General features: G+C 37.8%; 1 protein-coding gene across 1 annotated transcript in view; it reads left to right on the plus strand.

Annotated features, from left to right (window-relative positions):
- The window catches only part of skap1 (src kinase associated phosphoprotein 1), a 30,300-nt gene that overhangs the window by 7,727 nt on the left and 8,637 nt on the right, over positions 1 to 13,936 (plus strand). The window contains exons 5-11 of the mRNA XM_056255699.1: positions 8,538 to 8,618; positions 8,697 to 8,780; positions 8,877 to 9,001; positions 9,124 to 9,187; positions 10,276 to 10,524; positions 12,896 to 12,940; positions 13,031 to 13,137. Coding sequence (XP_056111674.1) covers positions 8,538 to 8,618; positions 8,697 to 8,780; positions 8,877 to 9,001; positions 9,124 to 9,187; positions 10,276 to 10,524; positions 12,896 to 12,940; positions 13,031 to 13,137 — 755 coding nt within the window. The remainder of the gene's footprint in view (positions 1 to 8,537; positions 8,619 to 8,696; positions 8,781 to 8,876; positions 9,002 to 9,123; positions 9,188 to 10,275; positions 10,525 to 12,895; positions 12,941 to 13,030; positions 13,138 to 13,936) is intronic.

Here is a 13,936-nt window from a genome sequence, read left to right on the forward strand (position 1 = left end):
CTCAACACGCGCCCTCTGGTGGGCTTTTTAGTCTTTACCACTTCCTAAAACTAAAGTAATTCTGATGATATTTACACGACTTATATAAACTAAATGACACTTTTGGGCTATCACTTAATACTGTCGAATTTCACATTTTTCCCCATCTGAAATGCGAAATTTAATTATTTTTCACTCACTCGTTCTCAGTTAAATAAAACAGACCCACAATAGCAGCTTTCTGGAGTTTATCAGACGGTCATAAATACCTGTGTGACACACATGTATGTGAGCGTTAACAAACACGTCAAACTTTACGACCGTGCTGCATTCCTCATGTGATCGATGCACGATATCATGAATCATGATTTGCCGTCTGCAGACAGTCGACACGTGTCTGCTGGCATATTTCATCGTTCTTGCATCAAATCTGTTCGAAGAAAACCTAACAAACACGCAGACAAGAGACGTACAAACTACTGAATGTTCTATTAGTAGGCCTATTCCTTTACAGACCTTTGATGTCATGCTATTTACGAAGTATGTTATTGAACTCATTTAATTTAAATCAAATAAATCGATATTAACTGGGAGACCATGAAGTATATGATAAAATACCTTTATTTTGTTTCATCATTAGCGTCGAGTAGCCTACAAGAAACCGTGAAATTGTATTTTATTGTTCGGCTAAACAAATACGATTTAATAATTAAAAAAAAATTCAAAACAGCATATTAAATGGGAAACGAATGTAGAAGAAATGCATAAAAAAAACAGGAGAGCAATGCTAACAAAATAGGCAGTGTGTGTACATTCTGTGCAGCCTTTGTGAGTCCCGTTGAAATAGCTTAACCGTCTGGCCAGCCATGATTATATTTATATTTTAAAACATGTAAATTAACACCTTTGTGTGTGATGTTATGTAGGCAGCTTATCAAATTTAACAAAATTACCCACTGCATAAGTTGATACCAGTACTGTTATTTTAGCATCCATTAACATTATGCAATGCAATTGTAAGAAAGAAGAAATTATACTTCCTTACCTCAATTTTTTCAGCCCTGTAAATCCTTTATATTTTTACAGACTTACAACTTGGACTGTCACCTCAGGAGTAGGTGTACATAGGCTATATGATTCAGCACTAAAGTTAATTTCTAATTTGTTGAACTGATGCTTTTACAATTCATCCTGAAATACAACACTCCCTGTCTTCCCCTTTTTTCTTCTCTTTTAGGAACGTCTCAATTTCTCCACACATTCACAACATTTGCTTGTGACAGAGTGTCTTGCCAAAATTATATTGAACGGCAGTGCAATGCTATATTTAAAAATAATTATACTTGCCTGAATTATACACTCTATATAAGAAGTTTATTAAAAAAAAAGAAAGTCTTCCTTTTTTTCTTCATTAGAAAGATATGAGATAAATATCTGTAAATCCTTTTTAGTTTTTTATATAAAATAAATTAATATCCTTTCAGGGTTTCTTTTTTCTTAGCATTTATTTTAGACAGGAACCTGCTCATAATTCTTGTTGAAATAAACACACACTCATTTTTATCGTATGTTCATGTTTAGTTAGTTCATTTTTCTTTGTGAATTGGCTATAACCAACAGCACCGAATTCCAAGCTTTCTCATGCCTCAGCTCCACTAGTTTAAGTATATTTCCACATCTCGCCGAACTCATTTTTCTTTGCGGCCGTGTGTGATGATGACACTGCTTTCGAGTCATATCTCCTCTGGCTGTCGCACCCCGGTCCACCTCTCTGCCATCTCAGGATTATAGTATTTGCAGTTAAACTTTTGAATGGATGTCATAATATATGGGGGTAAAATTTATAGAGCTCTGGTCTCTGAACGGAGGACCCCCTTTGCTTTCCCTGCTCATTGCCAGGCTATAAATTCTCCTCTTGTACGGTGCGGCTCGTCAGTAAAGGAACAATGTTGTGGCACTAAAGCATGTTAAATGGTTTCCCACATCATGTGTGAAGCCCACAATTGCGCCGTTAAACAGAGGCCGGCTAAAGGTCCATCCTGGAATCTTGTAAATAATAAGTAATACTGCAAAACTGTTCAGGGGCTGCATGATTTCAGGTATCATGTTGTGAATAACAGATCCTTTTCATTCAAATCGAATCAGTTCTTGTTAAGGACAATTTAGAGAGGTGATGTTCAAGTGAGCCATTCACCTAGGGATCTCTCTCTCTGTCTTTCACCCCCCTCCCTCCCTAATGCCTTTCCTTCATTTTTTCTCACCCTCTTAATGTTTGCTATGCGCAGGCATCGCACAGAGGCCACTGCCTTTGCCTTTAATGAGGAAAAATGTGTCAATTTGCTGTTCTCTGTGTGCAGTTTGCGTATTGGTGTGCGGTATGGGGGGTTAAGGATGCTCAGAGTTCTCCTTTTTTCTAATCAAGTGCTGTACAGGAGAGCGCAGTAATTCCGGTCTCTCCATCTCTCCCTGATCAGCATTCCTCCCCTGCCTCTCTCCTCGGCCCCCCAGGGACCCTCGTGCCTTCTGTTTCACCTCATCTCTGAGGTTCACGCCGAGGTCAGCCTCAGGCTCGTGCGTCCCATGCTAACAGAACAATACTGAGAAGACATGGATAGGTCAGCGATATGATGCAGATTTCGTGCACTGTTTATATACTGTATGTAGGCATGTCTTTTTGTTGCATTATAGTAATTGGTTGATATTAGATTTTATTTTCATTTATCAATATTGTGTGTGTATATGTTATATAGATATTAAACAGTGCATGCTCATTTTCACAATTTTACATTTTCCTTGGCCGTCATCTTACGTTCACTTAAAGTTGATCATTAATGCTAATAATTGAATAAGAACTGTTAAGTCATCTTTAGCAAATATCAAAATTCCATTTTCATACTCTACATTATAACATTTTGCTGACTGAATTCGGTTGTAGTGTCCAATAAAAAAGTGTACCGGTAATGTTTAATTTTTTATTTATTTTGACAAAATAGTATAGAATTTTAATATTCATAATCACCATCGGCTTATCTGTGTCGGCCAGAGTAGAATTTGGTGCAGTATATTTTGCAGTGCAATATTGCTTCAGTATGCAAATGTGATCACATGATTGGTTAGTAATCCTTCATGGACTCATTTAATCAATAGTGTAAATATGTTAGTGGTCTTGACTTTTGTGTCCACTGAATCTACAGTAAATCATTGTATTGTGTCGATGGTCGCATTCGGAAATGCCAAGGTAAATCGGCAATGCAGTCATTCAATCTTCCCAAGGTATTTAATAATTTGATCAATTATGTGCATTTTGATCATTGCAAATGTTGTAAACAGAGAAGAGAAAAAACATGCACACCACCATATCTTGTAAAAGATAACATTTTTAATGCAACATTTTTGTTATCTGACTAGGGGTGTAACAATATATGTATCGTGTCACAATATATCGCAATACAAAAATGCAACAATATGTATCGTGGATAGTGACAATCTTTATTCTGTGTAGTTCACCCAAAAGAGAAAAAAATTAAGTTTACAGAGTTTTAGTGTCAGTACTACATTAAACTACTTTATATAATGTTGAATATAATGTATAATAATGCAATGGGGGAATATTTGTGGGTCCTGATAATGCTAAATGTCTAATGTTACCAGTAAAAGTTACATTATTTTAAATATATCTAGTCAGTGACGGAGTGCAAGCATATTCATCTAAAATAATTCTGTATTTTCAGCTTCAGAATCATGAATATTTTTATTCTGGTGTTACCAAGCCTTTTCATTTCCACCCCCAATGTAATCAACAGTGCATTTTTGGTTAACCTAATAACATATGTCTTGGTGTATTGCAATAATATTGCAGTGTCGTGATATATATTGAATCGTGACATGAGGGTATCATTACATCCTTATATCTGACCCTAGTCAGGCATTATAAAGAGAATGAAAACAAACTTAAATGTGTACATTAAAAACTACATTTAGTTTTTTGACAAACCTTTGCATCTGTAACTACTGACTGTGACCTATCTTTGATCCATTGCTACTCAACTGATGCTATTTAATGGTTTCTTTTACATTAAATTCCTCAGATCATTACAACATCAATCAGATTTTTATAGCTGGATCACCTGCTGTGCTCATAACATCACCTGTGAGCGCAATATTCTGCGTGTTGGTGATGTTAAATGTGCACAGAGCCCAGCTTTATTATCTGATATGAATACCTGATATGAGCTTATGACGAATGGTAATTAATTAAATAGTATGTGAGGTTGTTTGTTTGCCACTCATTTGAGACCTGCTGCTCTGGCTGTCAAATCCGTTTTTGATGTCATTTCTACAGAAGGGCTCTCTCTGCAGAACGAGTCCGTGAGGAGTAAACACTGCCGCACATTGGTGATGGCAGGCAGTGTGCTGTGGAGTGATGGCAGTAGTGTGACCTGGAGCTGTGCCTATACCTCCATGTTTAGAAGGAGGTGGAGGGAGGCTCTTGGTTCTCCGGTATCCCGCCGAGCTCTTCTCGTGGCATCAGTACCCGCTCTCCTGCTGCCATGGCACTGATGAACGTCCCTCTGCGTGGCACGCTCAATGCCTCACTCCACCAATCTCGGCCTGCCACATTGCAGAGGCCGCGCCATGCATCACCACAAAGCGTCTAGCAGCCGCCGAGAGCGCCTAGAGGAAAGTCATTAGCTTTGCTTCGCTCCCTTTCTCCTCTCCCCACATCTCTTCGTTTTTGTGTGGCTCTTGTGATGAGTTACTGACAAAAATCAAGCTCGGAATTGGACGTCTGCTTAACGAAAACTAAATAAATAAGTACTCTGATTTCTGTTTTTCTTTTTTTGATGCAATTTGATGCTCCGTTTTTTAAAATCACTGAATACTTTATAATAATTGATGTTGGCACCGAACAACATGAGAAAACAAAATGAATGAAAAAGGCACAAAGCCTCTGAGAACGATGGTGATGTAACACTCTGAAATATTCATAAACATCCACAGCACATTTAAATGGAAATGATTGGACTTATGCTAATTAAGGAGGGGGGAATGCAGGGGTGAGAGTTAAGAAACCTCACTGCTCTGAATAATTAAAAATGCAATTTATAGCCGAAATGAAAATCCTCAAGACCGGTTCCACGTGCATATTTTATGATGCTTTAATAGTTCTGCAGAGGTAAATGATTGTGTTTATGATGTGCAGGTTTATAAAAACATGTAGAATCAAAGGAAACTGACCAAATGTAAGAAACAGGCAGAAATATAATACGGTTCTGCCTCTTGATTTTCCCCTGCCTTTTTGGCAGCTTTTTGTCCTCTGTGGCTTTAAAAATATCAAGCTCTGATTGGTTTGAAAGAAATGACTGAAGTTGAATCTGTTTGTCCAATCAGAATCTTGGGTTTCCTTGGAGACAGTTCAGAAAGGAAAAACATGCCATTTTTTTCTGAAGGTGAAATGTTTGGTTACACTGCTACCCTGTGGAAGAATCACGAATATAGTGACTGGCCAGACACACGCCCACTGTTTAGTTTCCACAGAAAGGCAGCTCGTAGGTTGTGAAGAATGGCGAATTTGTGTTCAGTCATTCATTTTACCGTTGCTTAAGTCTCTGACCGCACCATGGGGTCAGACAGCAAGGCCTGAGGAAGAAGGTTGTCAGTAGGTGTGTGAAGATTAGAGAGACTGTTAATTGTACGCCATTCTCACATTTCTTCTGTTTATTCTGAACTATTACCGGGGCTTGACCTTTTAGATAAATGAACAGAGGGGGATGTGGATGGATGAGGGGAGTAAAAGGTGTCAGGACGAAAGCGCACAGGGAGAAAAATGAACAGAGAAGTGGCTGGACAGAGGCCTCGATTTTTTCCGATGATACATCAACATACCCTTGACAAACAGTGTGTAGTTCAGTTGTATTTATGACGACGTAGATGTGACCGTGTGTGCAGAGAAGGTTCATGTGTGTTGGTGAATGTGAGTGAGGGTCAAAGGGCTCCTCTCTGAGATGGTCATCTGTCTGATAAACTGGACACATAACATGGCAGGCTACAGAGCTCAGTGGTGATGTCACACAGACTGGGTGGGTTTGATGAGCTGAGTCTTATTTATAGGGGCATTAGATTCTCCAAGCTGTTAGATCCACCGCTCACATCCCAGTTGCACTCATGGTTGTTCCTTTAACATTTTTTCCAATGACAAGTCCTAGACAGCCCTGCACAGTTGACTACATAACATTGCCTGTTTTATGCATCGAATGGCAGCCTTAGCTCAAAGAGAAGAGATACCACAGAGATTACTTCAACATCAGCGTGCTGGCAAGGAAGCATCTGCTCATGTTTAAATGGGTTTTAAATAAGTCTGGTAGCGTGCCCAGAGGCCCACCTGTCGCCTACGCTCCCTTGAGGTTTGAAGCCGATGAAAGCTGGATAGCGAGGGTGAGGATTTGTGTCTCGTTTCTCTGTTTGCAGCAAATTGTTCGCCTGCGCTGCCACTCTCATATGCCCTAGAAAACATGCTAAAAATAGATGCGTGGGTGCAGATTTAAGTGCAGTTGTAAGTTACAGTTGTCATCATATTAGCAGTGCTGGGACAAGTTTTTTATGACTTTGCCCCTTCTCCTCCATGCCTAATGAATCGGTTGTACATATAGATAATGTTAAATGTAAATTTAGGGGTGCAAAAGCTAAAGGGTGCATATATACAGTGCTGATCAGAATTATTTGCCCCCTTGGTAAATATGATCAAAGATGGCTGTAAAAATAAATCTGCATTGTTAATCCTTTTGATATTTAATTTTTTTAAAAAGAGCAAAAATCAAACCTTTCATTGAAGTAAAAGAATTGAAAGTGGGGGGGGAAATCACATTATGAAATAAATGTTTTTCTCCAAACACATTGGGAACAATTATTTGCCCCCTTTTATTAAATACTTTTTGCAACCTCCTTTTTCCAAGATAACAGCTCTGAGTCTTCTCCTATAATGCCTGATGAGTTTGGAGAACACCTGACAAGAGATCAGAGACCATTCCTCCATACAGAATCTCTCCAGATCCTTCAGATTCCCAGATCCATGTTGGCGCTTCTTCTCTTCAGTTCAGCCCACTCATTTTCTACAGGGTTCAGGTCAGGGACTGGGATGGCCATTGCAGATGCTTGGTTTTGTGCTAAGTGACCCATTTTTGTTTTGATTTTGATGTTTGTTTTTGGATCACTGTCCTATTGGAAGATCCAAACATGGCCCATTATAAGATTTCTATCAGAGGTTGTCAGGTTTTTGCCAGATTTTTTTTATCTGTTGGTATTTGATCGAATCCATGATGCCATGTATCTGAACAAGATGTCCAAGTCCTCTGGCAAAGAATTAGGCCCACAGCACTAAAGATGCAGCAGAGTATTTCATTTTACACATGGGTTACTTTTTTATCCCTGTGTGCACCCAACCCATCTTAAGTGTTTGCTGCCAAAAAAGCTAATTTTCAATTTCATCTGACCATTGAACCCGTCCCGTTTGAAGTTCCAGTAGTGTCAGTTACTTTTCAAACGTTCTATGGTCAGATGAAAAAAAAAGAAAAAAAGAAGCTTTTGGCATGAAAATAAAAGGTTAGATTTTTAACAATAAAAAAAAAATATATATATATATCAAAAGGATAAACAATGCAGATTTTTTTTTTTTACAGCCATCTTTGATCATTATTTACCAAGGGGGCAAATAATTCTGACTAGCACTGTATATAGGCTATATATATATATATATATATATATATACAAACACAAATATTTGTTTGGGGTTAGTCTAATTTTTTTTAAGAGTATAATAAATTATTTTATTCATCAAGGACACAATGATTAACAAATGATCATACAATAAATAATATTTCTAATAAATGCAGTTCTTTGTTCCTTAATAAAAACTTGGTTGAGCACCACATTAGCATGTTAGAATGAGTTCTGCCAACACAGCAATAAATTATATTTTAAATGGTTGAAAACAGTTATTTTAAATTGTAATAACATTTTACAATATCACATTTGTACTGTATTTTTTATCAAAATAAAGCCTTGGTGAGCACAAGAGGCTTATAAGAGTATAACATATTTGTGTGCCTATGGGCTTGAATATGTGTTATGTGTTAAAACTATAAAGATAACGATAAAGATATAGGCCTAGTTCTAAAAATCGTTCTAAATATAAACAAATAGCAGGGTCTACATCACAACTAGATAACGATAACGGCACAGAGAAACGATAGCGTTAGAATTACTTTCAGAACGATTTTTTTCCAGCTGATGAATGATTAAAAACATTAACAGCCAATCAGAATCCATCCTCCTTTAAAGAGCTCGAGCATTTTAAAGAGGCAGAGACAAAATGCAGCACGTGCTTAGAATAAACAGAAAGATATCGTCCTCTGGTGTGGACGCAAATATTATCATTATAGTTATCTTTATAGTTATCGTTCCTGCAGTGAACGGCCTTTACTCACTAATTTTCTTACTACTTATGTGTCACATTACAACATAATTTCACAACATTATTTCCCTTGATTTCTGATTGACAGTTTTTGAAGAGATCCCCATGGTGGCTGCACAGGACCTGAGTAACATTCTAAAGCAAGGCTACCTGGAGAAGAAAAGACGTGGTAGGAATCAAAACACGCACATCATACGTTACATAAGGTCCGTTAGCATTTCTAATCTTTTTCCTTTTTTTTTTTCAGATCACAGTTTCTTCAGCATGGAATGGCAAAAGCGATGGTGCGTTCTGAACAACACCATATTTTATTACTTCGGGAGTGAGAAAGGTGTGTCCTGTCCCGCTGAAAGAGGTATACAAGTCTTTTCATAAACATCAAAGACAGAGATATTGAGAAACTTTGGATTTTGTCTTCTAACTTCAGACAAGGTGCAGAAAGGCTCCTTTTATATCAATGGCTACAGTGCAGAGTTGGTCCCCAGCTTACGCAAGGACTCCAAGAAGAATTCATGCTTCGAGATGAGTGCTCCTGGAAGACGTTCTTACCAGGTCCAGGACACACAAACGCAGTCACATTGCTCATTACTGTAGCTGTGTTCAGTCATCTTGCTGTCATTACAATGAAGAATGAGAATAGCCTTCAAATCAACAATGATAGTTTCTCTCTGCAGTTCACTGCCAGCAGTCCCCGAGAGGCAAGGGAATGGGTGGACCAGATCAATTTCGTTCTTAAGGGTATGTGAGATATGAAATACATTTTTATTCTAATACATACCATATTTTATATTATGCTGAATGCATCTGACTTGAGCCAAGCACAACGGTGATCATCTTGATGTGAAAAGGGCAGATTTATAAAAAGAGGCATACCAATAACTTTCCTTCTGGCTCAGCCAATAAGATAGGCTCTAGACCTCCTCATGCCCCACGTCACTGAGCTTCTGATTCCAACGTGCCTCAGGCTGCCTCCTCTTCCCCGTAGCGCAGCGCTCTTTACAGGAAATTGATTGGGATTTGCCCGGTCATCCTTTAGGGGCATCGATCTGGTCCTGCTTGGCATCCAGGCAGTGAGGATACGATAGCCTGTGTTACAGAGCTCAGTCACCTGCAATCAGGCCCTCACTCCATCTGAGACAGATCTGAGGCACCCTCGCCACTCTAAAATGGGCTCAATGCGGCCCTCTGATTTGCGGGAAGTAATAGACACTCCTGAGATAGTTTTCTCCCTCCCCATCCCCCTTCGCACATGTGGATACAGCCAAATGGCTGTATCCATCATTCAGTATTAGAACTGTAATAAATGTCAAATTTGGCTTTTTTTCAGATTTCTTTGGAGTTACTGTAGATTTCTGATATTATTATTATTATTTTATCTTTTTTTAATTTTATTTTTTATAAATTCTCCAAAGCTTTAGTGGGGTCCAAAAGTGCAGAAGATCATTCAAATTTTAATTTAAACCTGGAAACAAACTAAAGTTTAATGATTTTGGAGTTTAACTAACTAATTTGTATACCACTCACTTGAAAAAGCACATTTGCAGCTCAAGTGCCACTGTCATTAAAGCAAAATTGTGACCAAGAAAAAAACAACAAGTAGGCCTACATTTTTACTAAGTAAATCTGAAAATCTTTTTCTTGTAAAGTTCAACTTTTCACTCAAATTAAAACATGCTATGTATTTTGTGATAGAAAAGCATTAAATAGAAGGATTTCTACTAGTGGTCACAGACTTTTGGGGCCCCACTATATGTAGATTGGTGATTTATCTGCTGCTGTTTTCATTATTTAGATGTTAATGATTGCTTTTATGACTTCTCTGTAAGATCTGAGCTCTAACTTCATCCCCTTTGATGATGATGAGGAAGAGGAGGTGGAAGAAGAGGAAGAGACATATGATGACATTGAACGGGCTACCACACCACCACCACCACGTCCTGGGCCAGCATCTGTACCGGCCACAACCCAGAGTCTGGGACATACCCCTCAAAGCAGCCGCGAGGAATGGAAGGACCAAGCAGGGACTCAGGAAGATGAAGAAGAGGACGAAGAGGACATTTACGAAGAGCTTCCAGGTATAGAAAAAAAAACATGAATTGGCCCTTTAAACAAAAACAAGGTTATTGGATTATCCTGATGGATAAACTTACGTATGTGCAAATGATTACCTTGATCACTAGCTTAAAATACTGATATCAGTGTTTGATGGGCTTTTAGTGGAGCAAAACAACTGAGGTTGTAACCATCAACTCTACAATGTTGAACACCATCAATAAGAGCATATACATCAAGGTCTGGTCACCCAAAGTGATAGCAGGACCCTCGGAGGACCTAATGAGACCTCTGAGGAGAAATACATCACTCTGGAGTCAGTGCTGTCATTTTCACCTTACTTTGCCATGTGTGCTGGGCAGCTGAGCTGGCCACAGATGGCGGATCGAGTGACCACTTCTCTCACTTTTCCGTCCTTCATTCATCTCTCTCATCTTCTTGTGCCTCTCAAATTTTCAGTTTGGAAAAGTGCTGAGCAGTCCTATTATGACATTGTCTAAAAAGTGCTGAATTAACTGTATTCATATATTAACTAATCTCATCAAAGAAATATGTAATCATGTATCATACCGTTCAAAAGGTTGGGTTCAGTGCGATTTAGATTTTTAAAGAAATGTATTTATTCAGCAAGGATGCATTTAAGCAGCACAACTGTTTTTAGCATTGATAATAATAAGAAATGTTTCTTGAGCACTAAATCATTTCTGAAGGATCATGTGACACTAAATACTAAGTAATGGCTGCTGAAAATCACAGAAATAAATAATATTTTAAATAAAATATATTAAAATAGAAAACAGTAATTGTAATAATATTGTACAATATTACAGTTTTTACTGTATTTTAAAATAAATACAGCCTTGGTGTATATAAGTATATATACAAAATTTCAGATACATTTCTAGGAGTGTTGAACCGTTAATGGAACTATATATATAGGCTATTAGGGGTGTAACAATATATCGTGTCACAATATATCGCAATTCAAAAATGCAGCAATATGTATTGTGGATAGTGACAATATGTATTGTGTATAATTCACCCAAAATGAAAATGTCTGTGTGAGAATTTTGTTTTTAGTTTTAGTGTCAGTACTATGTTAAACTACTATATATAATGTTGAATATAATGTATAATAATGCAATGGGGTAATATTTGTCGGTCCTGACAAAATATTGTGGCCTACATTATTTTAAACATATCTAGTCAGTGACAGAGTGCAAGCATGATCATCAAAAAAACAAAACAATTCTAGCTTTAAAATCATGTCAGGTGTCACCATTGTCCTGTGCATTGGGTTTCCAGCAACAAGGCCTATTCATTTACACCCACAATGTAATATCAAATTTAGCATTTTAATCAACAGTCCATTTTTTGTTAACCTTCTACCATATGTCTTGGAGTATCGCAATAATATCGTATCGTGAATTCAGTATAGTGATATGTATCGAATCGTGACATGAGGGTATCGTTACACCCCTATATATATATATATATATATGTTTGTGTATATATACCCTCATTAATGCTTCAACACTATCCTGGAAATTAATCTGAGAATTTTATTTTTCTGGAAATTTTTGGGATTCAGAACACACACGTCAATTTACACGTTGACAAAAATCTCTGCTTTTTAAATAAAGGCTTGTACAACAGATTCCAACACATATTTTATACACATTTTACCATATGCACACAAGCATATGGTAAAGGGCTACTTTAGCTTTGCAGGTTTTTTCCTCATGCTGTTCCTGGAAGCTCAGGGCAAGCTCGTGCTGTGGGAAGTATAGGGTTGCTGGACGGTGGTTTTATCGGCAGGCTGACAGCGCGAGGATGGATGTGGGAGACAGAAAGCTGGGCTATCACTGTCACCTCATAGACCTAGAGGTGCCACGCCCAGAATCAATGCCTGTCTGCCTGAAACACACTAGCCATCTAACCCAGCCTGGCACCTCCCCTATAAATCAAACGGGAGTTGACTGTACTGCCAGCACCACAGATATTGTTTAATTTACTTATGAAAGAGTTCAGAGGTACACAAAGTTGATCCAGAATTTAAATCTGTGAGGAAGATATATAGCATTAATTGACAGATGAGATTAGCTGTATTAGCTGCAAGGCTCTTAGATTTTTTTTTATTTTTTTTTAAAGCTGTCATTTGAACAGTGCCCTTTAAGAGGGGTCTAATATGTACCATTTAGGTACTAAAATATACACTTTTGGTATCCCTTTCGGGTACTAATATGCACTTTTTAGGTACAACGGTGTACAAGTGACAGCTATTATACCTTTTTTTCTTAGAGTGAATAGATTGGTGACAAAATATGTATTACATTTAAACCTCAGCAATGGCACTTGTTTTATATTTGTATAACCTTTGACTGTATTTTTCAGATGATGAAATTTCTGATAACGCTGAAGAGTTCATTGAAAAAGCTGGTGAGTACTTTGTGTACGCAGTGGTGGAGGGATGCTGTAAATTGACAAAAAATTTGATTTTTTTCTGAATCTTTGTGTTTTCAAATAAAGGGTCTTCAGATTATGCAAATTATTACCAAGGCTTGTGGGACTGTGAAGCGGACAGACCCGATGAGTTGGCCTTCCAGAGAGGAGATATCATCTACATCATCAGCAAGGTCTGTGTTTGCTCCCTCCATCTCTCTCTCTCTCACACACACACACACACACACACACACACACACACACACACACACACACACACACACACACACACACACACACACACACAAGGTCAGACTTTTAGTTCAGCGCTGTTGGTTGCGTCCTTGGCTGATTTGTTGGTTGAAGCGTTCTGCATGTTTTTTGATTTTCTTTTCCTTTTCTCGCTCTATCCATCTCCTCACTAATGATGAATAATACGCAGCTGGCCATAAGATGAGTCATATCGGTCAATACACACTGACTTTCTCTTAGCAGCTATTCATTTACTCTATTCTAAATGACAAAGCTGGGATGGTCTTCACTGAGTCAGTAAATTCTTATTGTAGCATTTTACAAACAAGACCTTATACAAAATATAATGCATCATGATTTGTGGCTTTCTATTTCTTCAGATTTTTATTTCTTCAGATTTTTCTGTATAAATCACTCAATTTAGAAAAAGATGAATAGCATATCAGCTTTCTAACAAAGCAGTATCATTTCTAAATGTTATCCGTACAGATATCCAAGAGATTTGCAGGCAACAAATTGAGCCTGTTTTGTATACATGTCATATTGACATAACAGAAAACTGTACATCTGTGGTCTATAGACCACTGCAATACTGTGGCCACACAGGCACATTCTCAATAATAGGCTGTTGATTCATCGCTGTAGTTGAGTCTTGGTAAATTGAGTGATCGGCCGAGCAAACCACTTTATTTGATACATCCGCTTTAATCTATATGTTTTTGTGTTTTACAAATGGGGTGT

The sequence above is a fragment of the Rhinichthys klamathensis genome, unplaced genomic scaffold, assembly GCF_029890125.1.
Source record: "Rhinichthys klamathensis goyatoka isolate OS25496 unplaced genomic scaffold, OSU_Roscu_1.1 h1tg000121l_1, whole genome shotgun sequence".
NCBI classification, from domain to species: Eukaryota; Metazoa; Chordata; class Actinopteri; order Cypriniformes; family Leuciscidae; genus Rhinichthys; species Rhinichthys klamathensis.